At 37.1% G+C, this 23,160-nt stretch overlaps 2 protein-coding genes across 2 annotated transcripts; one reads left to right on the top strand and one right to left on the bottom strand.

The window, feature by feature from the left end:
* Positions 1-727: 727 nt before the first annotated feature.
* On the top strand, positions 728-19,644 carry LOC140779879 (proteasome activator subunit 4). Its single transcript, XM_073125196.1, has 35 exons — positions 728-1,053; positions 1,495-1,597; positions 1,688-1,800; positions 2,991-3,113; positions 3,563-3,664; positions 3,755-3,920; positions 5,017-5,133; positions 5,509-5,576; positions 5,679-5,780; positions 5,858-6,074; positions 6,889-7,116; positions 7,197-7,324; positions 7,521-7,638; positions 7,755-7,973; positions 8,048-8,197; positions 8,325-8,401; positions 8,514-8,731; positions 9,218-9,428; positions 9,511-9,590; positions 9,672-9,789; positions 9,866-10,036; positions 10,165-10,333; positions 10,413-10,456; positions 10,543-10,585; positions 10,673-10,818; positions 11,023-11,117; positions 11,269-12,170; positions 14,116-14,403; positions 14,534-14,629; positions 16,075-16,253; positions 16,906-16,987; positions 17,436-17,560; positions 17,775-17,867; positions 19,248-19,401; positions 19,505-19,644. Exons 1-35 carry the CDS (start codon positions 893-895, stop codon positions 19,544-19,546), a joined length of 5,448 nt encoding a protein of 1,815 aa, XP_072981297.1. The 5' UTR covers positions 728-892; the 3' UTR covers positions 19,547-19,644.
* Positions 19,645-19,711: 67 nt separating this feature from the next.
* On the bottom strand, positions 19,712-20,991 carry LOC140779880 (transcription factor MYB80). The gene is made up of 3 exons (XM_073125197.1): positions 20,768-20,991; positions 20,538-20,667; positions 19,712-20,460 (listed from the first exon to the last, which is right to left on the bottom strand). The coding sequence occupies exons 1-3, from the start codon at positions 20,898-20,900 to the stop codon at positions 19,713-19,715; spliced, it is 1,011 nt and encodes a 336-aa protein (XP_072981298.1). The 5' UTR covers positions 20,901-20,991; the 3' UTR covers position 19,712.
* Positions 20,992-23,160: the final 2,169 nt, after the last annotated feature.

Consider the following 23,160-nt stretch of genomic DNA (forward strand, 5'->3'; position numbering starts at 1 on the left):
TATATATATATATATTTCAAACTATGCAATATGGACAAATCTCAGATCCTGTTGGCATCTACTGGACGATCTGGATTGTTAATTATTTTGATATAATCTTTTATGCCAATGACAAAGTTCTTTGTATTAATTTGTATCAATGAGATAGCTAAATTAACCTTTTCTTTCGTCTACTACCACTAATTTTTTTATTTGGCCATTGGCTTTCTTCCTCTCTTGCAAGTTTTATTGGGTAGAAATGGGTCAATTAGGTAACGGTATAATATGCATCGAACCTGAGATATACGTATATAACCAAACCACAACCACATCCACTGGACCGTTGGTACCACGTCATCATGCATTCAATACAGCCGCCAACTTCATCTAAAGTGTTCCTACCGAAGTCGTCCCAAAATTCTTTTTTATGGAAACATTACACCACACACCCTGCATTCCATGGATTTGCGATTTACACCCTACTTTTTTATTATTTAAAAAGAAATTAAATGATTGGATAGGATAGGATAGGATAGGATATTCTATTTTTCTCGAAGTTGTTTTCCATTTTATCAATTACTTACTTGCTTTAAGAGGAAAATTAATATGAAGTTAAGTATCCATTAATCAACCAATCCAAGCCGTCTGATTACTTGTCCGCAGCAAGACCACGTCAGCAGAGATGGAACACTGGATCGGAAGTATCGTATCGCGGAGTCGTCCCTCTCTCTCTCTCTCTCTCTCTCTCTCTCTCTCTCGTCTTGGGGAAGAAGAAAAGGGTAGAAGGGTATAAATCCCCACCAATTCTTGGGCTTACGGATTCAAGAAATTCAAGAAAACCCCGCGGCATAGAGACACCAAGGGAGAGGAGAGGAGAGGAGAGGAGAAAGGAAAAAGGGAGGGAAGAGAGAAGATGCATCTCTACAACGCATGGCTTCCGCCGCAGGTGGCGGAGGAGACGAAGAAGGAGGCGGAGGCCTTCGCCTCCGTGGTGCAATCGGTGAAGGATTTATGGCGGCGGGACGATTCAGACTCGGTTTACTCCACCCTCAAGTGGATCTCTGTCATCGACCTGTGAGCTGATCCTTTCTTTCCCTGTCTCTTTGCGTTTGATCTTGGTTTTGGCCATATTTCTTGGAGTTTCTAGGGTTTAGCTCGCTCCGAGTTCCCTTCGTTTAGGTTTTTTTTAAAGGGTTTAAGAGCTTCGCGTTACGTCTGATTTCTTTTTGTGTCTGAAGTCTGGTGTTCTTTGACCGTTGACATGAATTTTGATGCTTGACTACTTTCATAAAGTATTTAATTGTATATAGGTGGTTATTTTCTGTTTCTTGGATTTCACATCTAAATGGTTTTAGTTCTTCCGATGTATGGTCTTCTTTAATCTTGCTAACCTCATTGATGTTAGTTATATGCTACAACCTGTGACTTTTACTATCTGATGAATACAATTCTGTAGTTTTTCTTTGATTCTGTCTTCCTGATGAGAACTGTTTCTTTTTTCTTTTTTTTGAGTAGTTTTATAAAAGCAAAGAGTGAAATTTCTCTAGTAGATGTGAAGGAACTTGTGGAGTTTGGACTGGAGTTATTTCAGGCATCTCAAAACAAATTGTACGCTCAGGTATGCACGATGAACTCGGGGCCCAGATGCATATTACTTTTTCTTTTTTTAAATTTTCTTGTGATTCTGAGGTTTGTCTATGTTAATTAGGTTAGATGGGGAAGTATCGTAGTCAAACTTTTAAAAAAACATGGGAAGAAGTTATCGCTCAGCATTCAGTGGAGGCCGTTCTATGACACTTTGACGCGTACTCATTTTAAGAGGTAACCATTTACTGAACACATCTTTGCTTCTTCTATAATGAGTAGTTTTACATCGCGTTTATTATTGAGTTTGCCGGCAGCTTTAAGACATGAAAATGCTGCTTTATTTGGTTCAACTGGTTTGCAAATCTTTAACTGTTTTGGGTTTCAACATAGCTTGTATTCTTTTATAGAATGGAAAAACCATCCCTTTCTAGATATTCTATCCCATTTGGTACCTTGTGCAATACACATTGCCTGAATGAATGAGTATAGTGTGCACTGCAATAATCAAGCATGCCATCCTAACCTGGTTTCTCCATTCAGCCCATTGAATAATGACTTGAGGAACAGGATGGAACTTGTTCTTATACTTATATTAATCTTAGAAGCTAGTGCCAGCCTGCCAAGTAATTTAGACTATTATTACATTGGCGCATTCTCATTGATACAAGACCTGATACTTGACATTAGATAGAGTTCTTTTGATAGGAATAATGTTTAACTGGTTTTTTCCATGCCTAACTTGTCCTCTAGTCAGTAGGCCAGGAATTCTGAGCGTCCCATCAATACTTTGTACCTACAATGTAATGGTTTTTATACTTTCATTAATTATCAAATTCTTTGAATTATGCAACTTAGTAATACTTTATTGTTGCGGATTCCTTAAGTTGGACATGAGAGTACATTGTATGGTTACAAGATGATGAAATAATTTTGGAGATTAAGGGAATTCCTGGATTGCAGAGTTGGGGCTGTTTTCTGGCTAATTGAAGTCATCCCAATGCTCATTGCCATTTCATCTACATTATTTGTATACAATAATGGTCATTTCGTGGAATAAATACCATTTGATGCATTTTCAGTTGTCATGTTTATACTTTCCTTTGGTCTTTAATTAAGCAGCTAGTCACTAATGTATTTTATGGTCAATTATATCGATGTAAAAAATAAAACTATGCGCTTACTAATTACTATTCTAAACAACTCATTGCAGAGAAGAAACATTGAATATCTTTTAATTATCAACACCAGTGTTTAGGAGCAAATGCATTATGAATTTTGCCTTCTTTCATCTACTCATGTCCAGAAATATTGTCTCATTTCAGTGCTTTCCAAAGTGAAGCTAGCCTTTCTTGCAATGGTTTGTTCATTAATTGCTTCTTCAGTTTTAATTTCCTTTTTAACTTGAGGTTTTTTATATTTAGCAGAAATACAGGCCCTGAGGGCTGGAGACTGAGGCAAAGACATTTTGAAACTGTCACAGCTCTTGTTCGATCTTCTAGAAAGTTTTTCCCTGCAGGTTCAGCTTCTGAAATTTACTCGGAATTCAGGTATGATCTTTTGTAGTTTTTCAGTTTATGTTCTGCTTCAAAACAGTTTTAGTCGGAAATTGTGTTTCTTCAAACTTAACTTGTGGGTTCAAGTGATTTTTTCACATTTCAAGCACATATTCATTGTTTCGTGGTGTTAGATTAAATTTAATCATATATACATGTACTTTGACAAGAAAGCTTTATAATCTTCTATTCTCTAGACCAGTCTGTATTCTGTATGCTCTTCCTTCCCTTTCTCTGTATATATCTATCTACTGGTTGATGCTCACTATTTGATGATCTTGTAGTCATTACGTCTCAGATTTCTATGAAAAGAAAAATACCACCATCTGCAGAAAATATAAGTGCAATCAACTGAATCATTTGTATATCAATGGCTAATACCTGCTTAGTCAGTTAATGCTCTTTGCTTTATAATCTAGTATGTCTTCTGAACTATCTGGCAGGGTTTTAATGGAAAATCCATGGCATAATTCTGCCTTTGAAGGTTCTGGGTTTCTAAGACTCTTTCTTCCAGTAAACAAGGAGAATCAGAACTTCTTTACAAGGTGCATATACTAACTACCTGAAGGAGCTAATTATTCTCCTTTTCCTTTTCTAGAAACTATTAATTTCTTTTTCAATGATTGTGTTGGCAGTGGTTGGATTGCAGAGTGCCTTGATCTATGGGCATCTATACCAAATTGTCAGTTTTGGGATATACAGTGGTCATCTATTATTGCACGTTGTACAAAGAGTTGTAGGTCAATTGACTGGGAAGACTTTTTGCCAGCACTTTTTACGAGATACTTGAATATGTTTGAGGTTAGAAAAGTTACACTTGATGACTGTTTGATTCTAATCAACATAGTTGAGCAATAAAAAAGCTAGATCTGTATGTCTTTAGTATTTGCTTCATGAACTTCCATAACTTATTTGCATAATTTACACATCATTTGCTTTTTTTTTGTTTTATTGTTGGTTTATTAATAAAAGTGTGGGATGATTATATTATTCTTTAAGGGCATTAAAGATGGCAAGGGATATGGGAATTAATACATAGTCCAAACTTTTGGCTTGTGTGGATTGATAAGTCATTTGTTGCCAGTACTTTGGAAGTCAAATTTTGGTTTTGGTCCCTAAAATAAACTGGAATTTTTTGGAACTTTGGCTGATTTCAGCCATTTCAATCATGGCTTATTGTTCCAGTTTCACTCTTTGTTAATGTATGAATGTTAATCATCTCCATTTGCTACAATGGCATATTTCCCTACCAAATATAACTTAGGTGGACTATGCAAATACTGGAGGCAGTTACCAGCCATCTACCACTGCCTGTGGTGGTGGCAAGCACAATGACCATTATTGGCAGTGAGATCTTGCTATTACGATATAAGAAGAAAGTAAGAAGCCCAAAAAAGTCCGCAAGTAACCCAGGGTTTATGTACACCTTTTTTCACTGGAGGTTAAGGTTTATTCTTGCTTGAAACTTTTCTATTTCCAGAAGCCAAATTCGAGCCATCTATAGAGATTCCTCCTTTTTATACAATCTGAACTACATGAGAATAAAAATGAGTCACTTTGTTGTTACCTTGCAGTATGTGTAATTGGTGCACACACATGGCCGTCATCATGCTACCTTGGGTGCATCAGACTTTCCAGCACTGGAGTTAATATTTATTGTGTATATCTTGCTTCCTTAGATCTTATATTGTCTAGAGTGCACCTCAACACTCTTTTCTTGTTGAAAGGTGCCCTTACAAATTTCTATCTATGCTGAAGTTTAGCCTTATAAAATGTTTTTCATCTAGAAAAAGAACTTTGTTATGTATGCTCCACATAAGTATGTAAGTTACAATTTTATTCATCTGCAATTAGTTTATGTGTGCTAACTTTATGTTCTTTTTTTCTTTTCCTTTAGGTTCCTGTGTCAAATGGGAATGGATCATATCCTTTTCCACTGGAGGTCCCCCGGAATATGAGATACTTGTTTTCCAGCAAGACAGGAACTCCTGCCAAGGCTATCGCAAAGTCGATTGTAAGATTTACTTTTCTTCTTTGTTTGTCTGTATTCAGAAAACTTATAGTGTCTGATTTAATTATAAGGTTATATGGCACAAAGAACAATTAAGTTGTTTTATCACAGATTCTACAAGTAATATTCACAGGGAGTTGTAAAAAAGATTTACTTGACTTTGGTTTCTCTTTCCATGACTGACTTGTATGGATGGGACCTTTTTTTCCATAATGAGGGGAAAAAAAAAACTAGACTACGGTACAATGTAAAGCCGTGAAAGTGAAGTAGATTTTGAGTCTTCTGTAACTATTTATTTAGCTACCTAACACAGCCCCTATTTTATGTAAGGATGGTCACTCTCAGTCTTACAATCTTATCTATTACCATACATTGCAGGTTTATCTCCTGAAGCCTAATAGTTTGGCACAAGTGTACTTTGAAAGATTGGCAAATCTGTTGGAACAGTTTGTTTTCTCACCTTTTTATATCACTCACGCTTGTTGAGCAATATCTGCTTTCACATTACTGTAATCAGCATTTCTTAGTTGAAATATTTGGTGTTCTAGATATTACCATCCTTCAAATGGAGGTCGTTGGACTTACTCATTGGAGCGATTCTTGCGGCATTTGATAGTTTTTTTCCAAAAACGCCTTCAGAATGAGCAGTGGTGAGAAATCAATTTAGATGTCAATACAAGATAATTTGAGTTCCTTCACTCTGCTGAAACATGTTATCAAAATGCAGTAAAATAAATGATGGCAAAGAGTATGAATTCTGTTTGGGGAAGTCGGAAAGAGTTTGTTTTGTCAAAGTGATACTGAAACTAATGGATCGTGGTCTGTATAGCAAGAACGAATCTCTTGCTGAAACAGTTTCAATTGTAACTTCATTTCTGTCATACATTGAGCCCTCACTGGTTCTTCCATTTATTGCTTCGAAGTTCCAACTTGCTTTAGAGACTGTAAGTATTCTTCCTTTCCTATTACTATTCTATCAGTTGAATAATTATGCTGTTCTGATATGTGAAAGTGAGAAGAGGTGGGGGTGTAATCGACTCAGATTTGGTAAGATACTTGCAATAATATGGTATCTAATGTTGCTGAATTTGGATTGGAAGCAGATCTTAACCAGAAACTACTATTGATATCCAACCCATTTGTTATTCAATAATGTTGGAATGAATCACATTAAAATTTGAATAGGATGTAGATTGGATTTCAAAAGAATAAAGAACAAATTGCTAAGAATGTCAATCATAATTTAAAGCGACAATAACACTTGTCTTCTGATAGCTTGTCATCTTGTCAAATATTGTAATCCGGTTATTCTCTATTATATTGTCCAGGATAAATGGGATTATGAGAAATTAGCATTACTCTCAAATGTTTGCATGATACCTCATTTGCTTATTCAACTAGTTAGATAATTTGATTTGAAGTGGTTGAATTATCAATGATGAATCAAATTGAACTACCTATAAATTCTAATTCCATGCCATGCAACCAGACATAAATTGTGCTTTAGTTACTTTGATGGATATCTACATAAGGTCCAATCCAAATTAGGATTTGCTCGAATCCTGATGTATTAAAACAAAATCTGATCATTTACTAAATGTGTCAAGACATCTAGATCTATATCTTCTATATTCTAATTCAAATTAGACTATCCATCGGATAAACCAAATACATTACAGCCCTAACAAGATGAAAATATTTTTATTTTTTGTTACTCATCTACTAGCTCTTGATTTTTTTCTTTATGCTCTCTGTTAGATGACAGCCACCCACCAGTTAAAAACTGCCGTCACATCAGTGGCATTTGCTAGCCGTGCACTCCTCCTTTCTTCTTTATCCACCCCTCAATCTGATGATCACGATACAACTTATGGTTTTCTGGATGTTATAATAACATCTCTATCTAATGCGTTACTTGGTATGGATGCCAACGACCCTCCAAAAACTTTGGCTACCATGCAGTTGATTGGTTCAATATTTTCCAGTGTAAGTAACAATTTGTTGTCTATATGCACCCGATTATGGGTAAATATTTGTTTAACCTTACTATTTGTTTGTAAAATCAGTTAGCTACGGTGGGCGACATTGACGATGCACCTATATTTCTACAAAGCCTTAGTTTATCAGAATGGCTAGATGAGTTCTTTTGCCGCTTATTTGCCCTTCTGCAACATCTGGAACAAAACAGTGTCATGTGAGTAGTTAGTTTGGAGAATTGGTTTTCTCATTTTCTTTTTGTTCTTTCTCATGTATTGATGACTGGAACCAAGTAGTGTCATGTGAATAGTTGGTTTTTGAGACTACAATTTTGCATGTTGTTTTTCAGGTTTTTCTCATGTATTTTTATAATGGAACCATCATAACCAATTCTTTGTTATCTGGAATTACAGCAATGAAGGTACCCAGACTCCAATCACATCAGGAACTTTTCTTGTTGAGGATACGCCATACTATTTCTGCATGCTGGAAGTCCTTCTTGGAAAATTGTCGAAACCATTATTTAATCAGGTGCTTGTTCTTGTTATTCAGAATGATCAAATATTTTATTCAATCTGATTCTCTTTCACGGTGGATTTTTCTCTGTCATGGAACAATTTTTTCCGTTCCTTCTTTTCAATTGACAGTCGCTGAAAAAAATTTCCAAGTTTGTGAACACAAATATCCTTCCTGGAGCTACTGCAGAAGTTGGATTTCTCTGTTGTGCCTGTACTCGGTCTGATCCAGAAGAGGCTGCAGCCCACATTATTAAACCGATCTTAGCAACCATAACATCATCTCTAAGAGGGACTCCAGTTACAGGTTTTGGGGGAAAAGGAGCTTCTAAGGGATCATCCGTTACCAAGGTTTGATGGTACCTTGTAGCACAGTCATCTCATGCATCATACATTTCTCCATTCTAAGTACAATAAATACACAGGCGACCCTTTCACCAGCTCTTGAAACTTCAGTGGAGTACCATCTGAAAGTTTTAGCTATAGCTATCAGTTATGGAGGTCCTGTGTTACTTCATTACCAGGATGAGCTGAAAGAAGCTATTTCATCTGCATTTCAGGCTCCTTCCTGGAAGGTTTTCAACTTCCTTTCATAATTATTTTCATTTAGCTTACTATGTATAGTTAGTTAAGTGTAACATTTCAAGTGCCTCTTTTGAAGTTCATTTCAACAAGGGTAACAAAGATATGACTTCGTTATAGGTCAATGGAGCTGGTGATCATGTTCTTCGCTCTCTTCTCGGAAGCCTGGCCTTCTATTACCCAATCAATCAGTACAAGTATGCACAGAAATTTTGATTTATTGTTAGTAATTTTGACATCTTATTAGATTAAGTACTTTGTGTTAGTGGTAATTGTATAAACTAATTATTCATCCTGGCTACTATTTAGACCTTTCTCCTGTCAGCCTGTTGCTTCTATTTTAGAACCATGGGGCTGCTCGAAAAATTACCAGAGCGAAAAGAGTGACACATTCGACTACCCTCCTAAGTGGCACATTCCTAGTCAAGAAGAGCTTGCATTTGCAAATGAGCTCTTAGACCTTCATTTTCAATCGGCTTTGGATGAACTTTTTGAGATATGTCAGACCAGAATGCATACTGAAGCAGGTAAAATTTATTAAAGAAGATTTCTTTTATCCATTATGGATTGATGAAAGAGCACCTGTATCTAACTCTACTAGTTCTTACATACTAATATAGGTACTAGAATGATGTTTGGCAATTTTATGGATATTATTAACTTAGGAGTAGAAGTGATTCCTAAGGGTGCTGAGGCAACATCTTACAGACTTATTTTGCCATTGATTCCAGTCCATCACTACATCTCCAAAAGTAGGAAGCTGCTAATATTACCACCTTTAACAAAAAAGAAAAAACTTTTATGCAACCCTTTTAGTGTGTTAGCACATGAATTTGTCTGCCATTTTATATTTGATATAACTTTATGACTTTATGTTTCCTACAGATGAAAGTGTACTTGTCTAGTTCATCAAAATTTAAGGTGTTATGTCTTTCAGATTTGATTAATGGTGCAGAAACATGGTTTGTTCTGTGCGTTTATTCGTTTAATAAGTTAAGGGAATCCCTGGGCAGGAAATGAGAAGGAACATTTAAAGGTGACCCTGTTGCGCATTTACTCTTCATTGCAAGGCGTAATGTCTTGCTTACCTGATTTGCGTCCATCATGCAAAAATAGAAAAGAGGTGGATAACAGTTACTTTTTAATTGCGGGAGCTATTGGCTCTTCTGTTGGTAGTTCAGAAATGCGGGAGAGAGCTGCTCAACTTATACATGTAGCTTGCAGGTAAAGCTTAAATGTTCATTGATGCTTCTTACTAATGTTCTTTAAATTTGTTGAGTCTTACTGCTTGTTGCTTATCTGACAGATATTTACTGACAGAAAGAACAGATGATAGCATTCTTCTAGTTCTTGTCATACGCACCGTGGATGCTTTGGTAAATTATGGTATGGCTATTGCAGCCAGAGGCATTATATTTAGAGGTTCCTTTAAATTTTGTATTATTTTTAAATATGATATGTCTGCAGGGAGCTTGGAATACGAAGACTGGTCAAATCATGTTCAGGCATGGAAGTTGGAATCAGCTGCTATAATTGAACCTCCATGCAATTTTATTACTGCTTCTCATACTAAAGGGAAAAAAAGGTCTCATCTCTTAGTTCATTGGAGGGCAGTGTTTTTATTATATTAGATCATTGTCACTATTGGTTTCCATTTTCAGGCCTAGATGGGCACTTGTTGACAAAGCATACATGCATAATACATGGAGATCTTCACAAGCATCATATCATAAATACCGCACAGATGGAAATATATCTCCATCAGAGCAGATCATTCTTCTGATGGATGATCTTCTAGATCTTTCTTTGCACAACTATGAAACAGTTCGCTTGTAAGTAAGATTACCTTATATTTTCTGTCAAGAAACTGTCTTGTATGTTTATCTTATATCATATGATGTATCATTATCTTCTTGATTTAACTAACATTTTGTGTTTAACCCAATTAAATGAATTTCAGGTTTGCTGGAAGATCTCTCTCAAGGATGTTCAAACGCTGGCCATCATTGATTGCCAAGTGTGTTCTCACTTTGTCTGGGAAATTGCATGATCCAAAAACGCAAGAGCATGTTGTGCTGGGTTCTTGCACGATTCTAGCTACTCAGACTGTTCTTAGGCATCTGATGACGGTATAGAGAACTGAGTCTAGTTTGGTTTCCCCTAAAACATATTGTATTTCTATGATAACATGACTTCTGCTAAATGCAGGATGCAGTATCATTCTCGTCATTTATCATGGGTCTCTTGGCCAGGTAATCTCAGTCTGAGTAAGAAAGTGAAAGTTTATATTATTCCTTTTCTAACTTTGCTGCTTACCTTTTTCTTGTTCCTTTTGAAGCTCCCATCATGAATCACTTAAAGCTCAGAAAGCTATCACTGAGGTACATTTAAATATTGAAATGAGTTTCAAATGAAGTCAAAAGATGGATTTATCATCCACCTTTATCTGCATTCTATGATTTCTGCAGCTGTTCGTGAAATACAACATCCACTTCTCTGGAATTCCAAGGAGCCTTTTCAAGTCTTCAGATGGTCAATCAGATAGGCCAGCGTTTTTGGATTTGGTATCTCAGATTAGTTCATTGATTTTTGACACCAATGACTTACACTGGCGGTACATATTTAATATTCTTTTGATCAGCTTTTCTATGTCTACAGGATCTTACCATTTTGCCATTTTCTAAACTAAATTGTTATTTCAAATTCATGCGAGCATTGAACTTTAACTCACTCATTCTTATTTCAAATAGTGGTGTTATGAACTTATGTATTCCTTTTAAGTGGATTGGGACTAACATGGTACAAACGATACTCTCAGGTACAATTTAATGGCTAATAGAGTACTGCTTTTGCTGATCTTGGCTTCTAGAAGTGATTTGCATTTGCATCCTAAAGTTATCGGGGAAACTGTTGGTCAGTATATTCTGCAGATATTTATTACTAAATGAAAGATTAATTACATGTCCCTATTGTTACTGCTTACGGGCTTTAACTGCTTAATAAATAACTTGCATATTTTCCTTTATTGTGATTCCTTAGCTACAAAGGGTTAATCTTATATCAGGTCATTTTTTAAGGAATTTGAAAAGTCAACTGCCTCAGTCAAGAATGCTTGCAATCTCTGCTCTAAATACCCTTTTGCAAGGAGCTCCACATAAATCCTTAACTCTGGACATGGAACTGTCCGCTGACCATCCTAAAGAGTCTAGCAGTTCATCAGTTGAAGGAATCTTGAATAAAGTACTGGGGGAGGAGGGATTCTTCAATGAGACATTAAACAGTCTGTCCAATATCCATATAACTACCGATACTGAGACTTCAGCTTCTAAAGGAAACCACGGAACATCATCATTTCAGAGTGGGGCAGATAAGGCAATCACTTTTTTCTATTTTGACTTCTCAGCATCATGGCCTCGAACCCCCAGTTGGATATCCCTGTTGGCAGGTGATACATTTTATTCCAATTTCGCCAGGATTTTCAAAAGGCTGATACAAGAATGTGGAATATCAGTTCTAAATGCACTTCGGACTGCACTGGAAGAATTTTCTAGTGCAAAAGAGAGGTCTAAGCAGTGTGTTGCTGCTGAAGCCATGGCTGGTTTACTTCACTCAGATATAGATGGGCTATTGGAAGTCTGGGATGACTGTATGATGCCTCAGCTGCAGAAGATAATGTTAGCGCCATCTGTGGAATCAATTCCTGAATGGGCAGCTTGCATTAGATATGCAGTCAGTGGGAAAGGAAAATATGGCACACGTGCTCCTGTTCTGCGGCAAAGGATCTTAGATTGCTTAGCTAAGCCATTACCTCTATCTGTGGCAACCAGTATAATTGCTAAGAGGTATTCTTTCCTTGCAGTTGCTCTTATCGAGATATCTTCACATAAGATGCCTCCTGCGGAAGTTGAGTACCATGTTAATCTTCTGGAGGAGTTGCTAGGAAACATGAGCCACTCATCTGCCCAAGTAAGATAATACTTTTTATAATCTGTACATCTCTTTCATCGATATTTTCACTAATTCTCCAAAGTAAATGCACATACAATAAGTTTCGCAACGGGATATCCAAGTAGTGTATATTTTTGTATCTGCAAATTTCTATTTCTGTATACATATTGTACACACAAATAACAAATATATGTTTAATATATGTCATGTTTATATGCACCCAAAAACGTGTGTAGATCACATGATAGGAGATGGGCATTACGCATTATAGATTAAGAAATCTGTGAACTTGTGATTGGTGCTCATATCAAAACTTTGCATCACACCATTAAAACTATCTATTTAGTGTTTCACTTCATTTCCTACATATGTAGAATATCAATATTTCTTATCATTTTGAAATTTGTCAAATAATTAATTTTCAAGATTTCAATTTAGAAGCTCCACCATCTATTTCCACACATAATTTTTTACAAACATTATTGAAGGCAAAGAGTTTGTTTATAAATTCTTGTGTATTTATGCGCATAATGCTTTCCTATAGTTGATTTTGTGTGTAGTCAGTCATAGTTCAAGGATGGCCATGCCAATCACTGGCCGTCACGGCACTTGTGAGCGAGTCGGTTTTGGCTCAGGCTTGACTCGAAGTTACTTTCGAGCCTCATAATTCTGCTCGGGCTCGGTTCAGCTCAACTCGAGCCGAGCTCAAGCTGAGCCTAACCAAGCCCGAGCTAAGCGCTAGCAAAGCTCGGGCTTAATTAGAGAATGAGGCGGTGACGGCATGGACGACGGCTTGCCGAAGGAGTCGGAGACGGATGGAGGAGGAAGCCGACGGAGTGGACGAGGAAGAGGTCGACGGAGGAGGAGGCCGACGAAGAGGAGGACGTGGCGCCGTGGTGGTGGCTTGCCGATGAAGGCCGACGGAGAGGGAGGAGATGGCGGCGAGTGGGGTGAGGCTATGAGTGGTGATCAGGTGAATGATGGTGAGGGTGGGTGGGTGAGGGACTTGAGGGTGATGGGTGAGGATGAGGAGGGTGACGTGATGGGTGAGATTGATGGATGGGTTACGGGTGAGGGTGGGTTAGTGAGGGACACGTGGCAATATTTTTTTATGCCACGTGTCCTTAGTTATAGCTAGTCAGGCTATCGAGCCTATCGAGCCGAACTTGAGCGAATTGGCTCCAGCTCAGACTCGACTGGATATTAATTTTGAGCTTGTTGCAACGGCTCGGGCTCGGCTCAGCTCTGACCGAGCCGAGCCGCTCGTCAACCCTGACAGCCCCCTAGGCACTTGCCAGTCACGCCACAAGAGGAGGGAGAGAAAAAAAATGATGGAGACTAGCAGCGTTTAATTCTTCGTCGCATCAACGTCAACCTCGTTGTCGCCTATCGCTTGCATGCCCAAGGTTGCCGATCGCTCCGACGCGGATGCCCTAGCCCCTGGCTTGAGGAAGATAATTCGAGTGGGTTGGGTCGGGTCAATTTCGAATAAAAATTTAAGCTCCTCGAGCCAGGAATAAGGCATTGGTGTAGTTTTTCTGAATTCAGCTGTATATTTTTTTTCATAAGAAGATTGCATATTAAATTTGATTGTATGAAAAAAAATTATATCTTACTAACGCACTTCTCTGACATTAAGTGCTCTTGCATAATGTTTGTCGAGATTCTCTTTAGATAGTAACCAAATCTCATGCATCCTTTTCTCTTTCCTACTGAATAAAAATCAGTGGGTAAGAGAATCTCTTTAGATAGTAACCAAATCTCAGATATGTCCTTTTCTCTTTCCTACTGAAGAAAAATCAGTTTGGCTTTTATTGGTGCCAAGAATTATGTATTTTAAGATATGAATAGCCAAAAGTCAAAGCTACTAACTCTGTCCATTTTCATTCATTTTTTCTGTCTTATTATTTTCATACTCAATTGGAATTTTTTGTTCGTTTCTTAAATATATAACTGTGAGTAGGTGAGGGAAGCTATTGGCGTTGCTCTTGCTGTCTTATGTTCAAATTTGCGGTTTTTTGCATCATCGGGGTTTAAAGTTTTGCCAGAGGGTGCTGTGCGATACACAAACATGGTCGAGACACCTCAAAAAGAAGATTGGGCTAAACTTTTAACTGAGAGAACTTCTGAATTGTCTATTAATATTCAGAATGCAAATCACTATGACAAGATGGAGTCTGTTGAAGGGTCAACACATGAAAATGGCTTTAGAAATACGGAGGCAGAAACTGATGTCAAGAGGATGGAAACGGTACTTTGTTCACTTTATTGCTGAAATTGAGATCTCACTTTTCCGTTATATAAAGAAAGAAATTTATTGTCCATTTGAAATCTCATTTTTTCATTATTTAAAGAAAGCAATTTATTGCCCATTTTTCCAGATGTTTCATTTCATTATCTCGTCCTTGAAGTCTGGGAGATCATCTGTTTTATTGGACATTGTTGTTGGACTTCTTTATCCTGTTCTCTCGTTACAGGTATGTAGTTCACAAAGAATTTGTGCAGTAAGCTAATCTTACTTTTCTAATTTGAATTACATTGTCTTCTTTTTGTTTCTTTTCATGCGTTAGTGAGCTTAAATTATTAGAGAACGGTATTTTTTATATTTTATATTTTTACACTTTCCATCACTTTTGAGATGAAATATTTTAATGAGCCCAAGAAACAAATTTAATTTAAAGGGGTGGAGTTTTATATTTTTAAGCAAAGATGGACATGACAGATTTGAATTCATAACCTCTGGCTCTAATATTATATTAATTCATTAACTATTTTAAAAGCTTAAGTTATTTAGTTTTTATATTTTAACAATGGTCAATAGTGTGCATAATAGTTTTCTTTCTTTGATGATTAATAGACATATGTTTTGTCATTTTAGCAAGAAAAAAGTTACCAGACTTTTACCAATGCTGTTTGGTTTTCTGTGAAATTTTAAAACACTTTCCAGTTGACCCATTGGAGAATAGTTTCACATTCATTTGTATTGTTGGTAAATTAGAACCACCAGCCTCTCATTAGTCTCCCCGTTCACCTATCTTGTGTGAATTCATAGCGAACTTTGCGTAGGTGACAGGAACACCATTCTCCGTTTAGCCAGGCAGCAAAAAAGAAAGCTGTCCTAAATAGTCCAAAATAGAACATCCACACCCATACAGATAAACTTCCCTTATTTCCCCAACCAAATACTTACAAGTTGGTCTTCCCAAGGGAGATAAAATATATTTCCTTTTTTGTTCTGTAGATACACAAAACAAATGTAGCGTTGCACACATTTTTTAGCTGAATAAGTCTGAGCCTAAAAATGTTTACTAGAATAGATGTTTCTTAGATGCTGAAAATGCTGAAATTTATGTATGTTTAATATAAAAATGCTTAAATTTTAAGCAATTTTCACACTGAAGTATGGCATGAAGTACTTTCCCTCCTAAACGCTATCTCCAAAAAGCTTGGAAATTTATCGTTTTTGTCAAAAAGACAATACTGGAAGTTTTAGATGTTTTCCAAGAGCGCCTTCCAGCTATCCTCTACATACATTACACCTATTTAACTATATACTTTGGAATCAAACTATTCAGATAATTATTTAGATGGGATTTACTAGATACCTACTTTCGTCAGCATAATAGCACCACTTTGACATTTATTTAACTATATACTTTGGAATCAAACTATTTAGATAATTATTTAGACAGGATATACTAGATACCTACTACTGTCAGCATAATAGCACCACTTTGATAATGGAATTCACTCCTGTTGTAAAACCTATATCGGCATACTCGAAGGTAAGCTTTCAGTACTGCAGTTGTAGATGTACTGAGTAAAGTCTTGTAGCATGTTGTTTACATTCTTTTACTTGAGTTTTCAGTTTCTCTGGGAATCTGTGATAGCTCAACTGATGAGATATATGGGATGTTTGCAGGAAACATCAAATAAAGATTTGTCAATATTGGCCAAGGCAACTTTTGAATTGTTAAAATGGAGGGTTTTGCCTCGTCCCTTTCTGGAGAATGCTGTCTCAGTGGTCCTATCTTCAATGAATGATCCTAACTGGCGAACCAGATCTGCATGTCTGGCATATATTAGAACGTTTATGTACAGGTTTGCCTTTCTTTTCTTTTTCTTTTTGGCTGGTACCATTTTATTACAACATGTTCCTAACTTCCTATGATCTGCTGCAATCTATGTTTCATAATGTTCATCCCTTTTAGTTACCTTATTGCTTTAGAAATCAGCATGTATCAGTTTCATCTTTGAGAATGGGAGGCAAATATAGTAATAGGTAAACAGAGGCTTCACAAGAGTGGAGTGAGTGTGGGAAGGTTATGTTCCCAAGAATGGGAATAAAAATGAGCAGATTACTCACTACCGAGATTTAGCCATGGCTAGAAAGCAGGGCTGTGCATGGTCAGTAGGGCAGTCGACCCAGAATAGAAATATGAGAAAATAAGGATACATGAAACATTGGAGATTTTGCATTCATTATTCCAAATATGAGAAAACATACTATGAGGCAATTGGTTACACTATACAGCGAATATGAAATACATCTACGGGGGGTCCCATGGTGCATATCCAGTTTTACTCGAATTGCTTTTCTTGTGATTCATAGTACCATTCTTTTTATGTGTTTTCTAATATTTTTCCCAATATTTCCTACAATAATATATTTTACTTTCTGATACACTATGATGACAAATCTGCTTGAAGGTGATACAGTTAGGAATATTGACTGTACTGACCTGTGTAACAGGCACACGTTCACTCTCTCTAGCTCGGAGAAGATGCAAATTTGGCAGGGTATTGAGAGACTTCTTGTAGACACCCAAGTAGAGGCAAGTCCTTCTATTTAACTATGAATCTGATCTGGAAGTGACTTCTATACTTAGCTTCAATGTGAACTGAATTTCCAACATGTTTTATATTCCACTTCACTCAGTTTCATTGAAAGAATGCAAGAAGGCTCGTAGGAATATTACATACACATTTATATATTTTTTTTGATTTATAGTTGCTCTACAAGGCAGTATATTAATTATACTTTTCTATTCCAGTGTACTTTGATAGGTTCTTGTTTGTACTTCTTATCTCGTAGAAAGTTCAGTGAGCTTCAGAATCTTGATTCATGAACTAGATAATAATCCACAAAATGAAAACAATTTTGTGTATAGTAGGAAAAGAACTGAAAGAATTATTGTCATTTTCATTTTTCCATTGGCATAGCATATTTATTAAGAAAAATCATGCATTGCCATCAAGCTTGCTCTCCCTTTATATTTCCAGGTCAGGGAGCATGCTGCTGGGGTTCTAGCAAGCTTAATGAAGGGCGGAGATGAAGACCTATCAAGAGCTTTTCGCAATCGATCATATAAAGAAGCACAATCTACTCTGAAGAACCGAAAACAGAGGTCTTTGGTCATGAATTTGATATGATTATATTAATGCTTTTCATAATTTACCACAATTCTTTTTTGCACACCAAAGTACATGTTACTGGATGCTTTTACATAAAACACACCTGAGGAATAGATATGCAACTACTTTATATCATATGCTGGTAGATACATATGATTTAGACATGCTGTCATTTGGCATGAACTAACTGAAGGGTTCTATTTGCAGAAAGTTAGCTTCTGGTCAATCAATAGCATCTATACATGGTGCGGTGCTCGCTTTGGCATCTTCTGTGCTATCAGTTCCTTATGACATGCCTGGGTATGTTGGATGCATCAAAATTTTCCATTTGATACATGTGATTTAATCGATTACTAATAGTGTGCTGAACTGCTGATCCATTGTTTGGTGAACTAACTATTCTATGTCCAAGTGCATATTGCTATGTGGTTTCTTGATTGATGAGAATGTTATAGGCATATGCGAATTCACTAATTTGATGCATACATGGAAGCTATTTAATGCCTAATTTACTATTTCTGTAAGATGACTGCAAAACTTTAGTTTCAGCAATGGAGTTTCTGTACTAAGACAATTGGATGAGAAGTGTAGTGATCATGAGCAAGCTAATATTTGGCTAAGAGGGGATTATTTTACAGCTGCCCTTATAAAAAAAGACGAGGACTCTAGAATTTGAATTGGATGAACATAAGTCATGTTTGGAGAGTGGTGATCTGCAATTTGATGTACATAAAATATACTCAGAGTTGATAATGGTTGTCTGACAAGATTCAAAGCAGGCTATTGTTGCACCGAGGATCCTTTGTGGACCTATAATAGAGGATGCACTTGTCCGATTGATATTCAGAAGATCATGTAGTTTTGTATACCATATTCTAATAGCATATTGTCAGAAGAAGAGAACTAGGTAAATGCTAATTTTTAGTTATTAATGGAACTGCTTTGGTACAATTTTTATGGAAATGAGAAATGAGAAGAGGCGATAATAGATGATAACACTCTGAGCTATCATGGTATGGGTGTTGTAATATGTAGTCTTTGTTCCTACTTACGCAACCTCAGATGTATATGCTGTGCCTTTAACCAACCTGAGAAGAACTATGGCATATCCTAAATAGAGGAAAAGTCATATCACAAGCAACTCACTGATGGACAGCCAACCATTACAGATAGGGACAAGCAGGTTAGCATGGAGCGTAATTATCTAAACACAAAATAAGTGCACAACTTTTATGCCTGGGAGCTCTCGTTTGTGACTATTTATCATTTGATCTATTTTCCTGGTCTTCTGTGTGTGCGTGCAGTACCTTATAATTGAGACAAGAAGCAGAAGAGGATAGATAAAATCATACGGAAATGATTTATTAGCATACCACTTATTGACTACAATGCTAGATAAATATGAAATGATTTCAGATTTCTTAAATAAGTTCCTACTGCTCTTTTCTTTTTATTTTTTAGTTGGCCCTTTTCTTCAGGTTAACAGATTTACTTAATTTGAAGCAATTTTAAATGAACTATTTTATCCTCTTGTGCACCTGGCTACTTCATATGATTTAAGAGGTACCTTGGCCACCTGTGTTCCATCTTAATGGCCGATCCAGTTCAATTTCCCAATTCTTTCTAGGGCTTGCTGTATTCTAAAATTTTGGTTGAGACGTAGCTTTAACACTTGTGCAGCTGGCTCCCGGACCACGTAACTTTGCTTGCCCGGTTTATTGGTGAGCCTTCTCCTGTGAGATCTACAGTAACAAAAGCAGTTGCAGAATTCCGGCGAACTCACGCAGATACTTGGAGCATCCAGAAGGAGGCATTTACTGAGGAGCAACTCGAGGCAAGCCCGATTTATTGCTTCTTTTATGTCATTATATATCTTTAATAGGAAGTTTAGCTAATCTCATCCTTCGTTTTTTTAATCTCTTGGCGATTCCTTACAGGTCCTTGCTGATACATCGTCTTCTTCCTCATACTTTGCCTAATTTTATCATAAATACTATAATGCCTTGAGCGAAGTTGTAAGGATTGGAATATTTGTTAGCATTTATAGCCAATAAATTTGAAGTTCTGATTTCTTCTATCTCTTCTCTTATTTTCTTTCTTTTCTCCATTAAGTGATCTTGAGGACTTCCTTCACCATTCTTTGTTTTAAACAAGTGGATTCATCAGATCATCACGTAAATCCCACAGCACGCAGTCAGAACCAAAAATGCTAGTATCTTCTTTTCTAGCATCTTTTCCACCCTCGGCTTCTTCCTCGTCATCCACGTCGCCTTTCTCCTGCAAGCTACCCGTCTGCAGCTGTGCTCGACCACCACCGCCGGTGCACGTGCTTCCCGTGCACATGCTCTGGCTCCAAGCAGATCCCTCAGCATCGTCGCCATAGGTAAGTCCGTCGTATCGGAACTCTTGATCCACTGCTGGATATGCAGCGCACATCTCCGCCAGGCCATCTGACGGCTCCGTCAAGGCGGAGCCCATCATTGTGCCCCATGGCTTGTCCGAGCCGCCGGGCTCTTGCATGATGGCTCGGGAGAGTCCCAGCTTGATCCTCTGGATGGTGTCATCCTTATCGTCATTAGGATTCGCAGATGGAAACGCCATGGCCGGTTCGGCTCCCACTGACGTCGTCGGGGGCCCGGCGCCGAAGTCTATGCGTTTCTTTGTGAGGAGGTGGAGCATCTCGTCCTTGAAGCAGCCGAGGGCAGCCTCAGCGAGGTGGGCCACTTGTGGCGGTGCCAGGGTGGTGGCGATCTCGGCCATGAGGTGGGAGAATGGCTTGTGGGTTACCGGATCAATTCCCATCCCGGAGAGCTTCTTCTTCAGCTTGGTGTTCCAGTGGTTCTTCACGTCATTGTCCGTACGTCCCGGCAGCTGCGCTGCTATCAGTGACCACCTGGTAAACATACTAACATATTCTTAGTTCGAAATCTTTTTTATGGTTTGGTCGGTACAGGAAGTGCAAAATATTACCTGTTTCCGACGACGGAGTGCAATTTGACGATGGTTTGCTCCTCGGACTCAGAGAACTCTCCGTGCTTGAGGTCAGGCCGGAGGTAGTTGGTCCACCGGAGACGGCAGCTCTTCCCGCACCTCTGTAGACCTGTTATCACAGTAAGTCAGTTACAAATACTCAAACCTATAACACTGCAAATTAAGCTAAGAGTCCATAGTAGAAGAAGGAAGAAGAGTGCGCATGCTACCAGCGTTCTTGGGTATGAGACGCCAATTACGAGTCCCATGTTGGGCAATGTAGGAGGATAGCTTGTTATCCTCCTCCGGAGTCCACTGTCCTCTTTTTACGTTGTCCTTTTCGCAGCATGGAATCCTACCCATCTTGCCTCACTCTTTTCCCTCTTTTTTTAAACTTCAGTTTCCACAGTGCTGCACTTTTTCTTTCCTTAGGAATTCGGACATCAGCACAGGAATAAAGCCAAAACTATAGGAAAGGGGAGAGGGGAGTGGGGAGAGGTGAGGGGATTCTCTATTGCGGAAACTTTTGAAGGTATACGCATACAGGTGATGCTATTAATATTTGTTTATTTATAGAGAGAGAGAGAGAGAGAGAGAGAGAGAGAGAGAGAGAGAGAGGCCATGACCGAGGAGAGACTTGGGGGGGGGTCTGGGTTCACGTGTGAGTGCATGCAAGGCCAAAGGAGCATGATTTGTATAAAGAATTCAACGCCCGCTGAGTGCGTGAGGCTCCTGGGCAGGTTGCTCACCAACATCGCGCCGGGTCAACCCACTATTCTCTTTCTCTTCTCTCTTGCCTATGCGAGTGGGTTTTTTTTTAAAAAAAATTTAGAGAGAGAGAGAGAAATTGGAGGTGATGGAGCTTCTGACTGTAAGAAGCTTCTGCAGATTAGAATAGATTACAGTTGATGGAGAAGATTCCCTTTGTATGCTTCTTCTCTATAAATATCGATATTACATCTAAAATAGTTAAAATATAATATAATATTTTATCAGCTCTTTTGACAGATTTGTTATAGAAATTGCAGGAAAATTCTATAGTCTGTCAGCAAGGGAACTGCTTCCCATTGCTCACACACTGGTTGACCTCATGATTGGATTCCGTTGAAACTTAAGGTGGTTTCCTCTATTGGGCTTCAATTGAATTTTAAGGTAGTTTCTACTCTGGTCGTGCAAAAATAAACCTTTCTGGTAGCCTTTAATAAATAATAGAGAGATGGTAAGGTATATTCTGTGTGCTCTTTCTAGGCTATTGATGTGGGACTGCTATAATATCTTCTTGACTTCTTGTATTTTCCTAGCAATGACTACAAGAACATGAACGTTCGAATCTCAAACCCCCAAAATCCATGTTCTTTTAAACCGTTAACATTAATGCTTCTTTATATTTAAATACGATATTTTCAAGTTGTACTATCAGGCGTTAAAATCGTTAGGGTCAAAACGTTTAAAATTCAGGTCTAGAAGCCTCTTAAATTCCATTACAAAAAATATAGGATGTTATAATCTATATATTTCATGACATTCTCTCAGAAAATGAATACGGGTATTCCTAGGTTCCAACACCACAGTAGGAAAACAAAGAGCATATCAGTGAAGTGATTAGATTCTAACTTTCGAGTTACACGTTCTTATTTTTAATTAAAATTTTTCTCTCTTAACTATAATTATATTTTAATTATAGTATATATTATTTAATATTAAATAATTTAAATTTGATTTTTTATTTATAGGAGATAAACTTTAATTTAAATTTAATACTCTATCTATATTTATCATCAAATTTTAGTTTAAATCAATACTCCTATCTTTTAATTGATAAATTACTAATATAATATAATTATAAAAAATAACGTGAAGGGTTTCATATAGATATGAATTTAAAAGGATATATACATAAATAAAAAAGTTGAGCATCTATATGCAAAAGTGCTTATTAAATAGTGCCAACTTAGAAATTATAATTTAGAAATAAATAATCACCTATTGAAAAGATTATAGGACTTAAAACTTTCAGTGTTTCTATTATAACCCTTAGTAGGATGGATAGATAGGAAGGGCATTGAAAAAAGCTCTAAAATTTAACAATCATGATGATTATAATATACATATATTTTAATAGTTAAATATATCTAATTTTAATAAGGAGATGAGATTTTAAGTTCTGTCTAAGAAGATATAAAGAAGGTTTCTTTTAAACAAATAGAATTAAATTTAAACTAACATCTTGTATAAATTTAGCATGAATTTTCTTCATTATTTGTAATTCTAAGTATAACTTCCAATTCAGTTATCTTCTGTTTGCTTATGAATTCCTGTGAAGTCATGGCAAGATGAATAGAAACACTATCATCAATCTACTAAGAATTTTGATGGTACATTAATCCAACTAGATTCAAAACAAATTCAAACAAAATGATTATCTTCTTCGTTTGCCCGACCTTTTTCCTTGCAAATGACAGTTTAGAACCTCCTCGCATTTTGAGTCTGATTAGTATCGTGTTTCTTAAAGTCTTGAGCAGTTTTAGGAGCCCCTCATATGTGGAATTGTCATTAGGTTGTGACATTAAAAGGGCAATCTCAATCTTTTTTATTTAATTTTTCTTTAGTTTTTATTCCTCGG

The sequence above is a fragment of the Typha angustifolia genome, chromosome 15 (assembly GCF_048772165.1).
Source record: "Typha angustifolia cultivar Huaian chromosome 15, ASM4877216v1, whole genome shotgun sequence".
NCBI lineage: Eukaryota > Viridiplantae > Streptophyta > Magnoliopsida > Poales > Typhaceae > Typha > Typha angustifolia.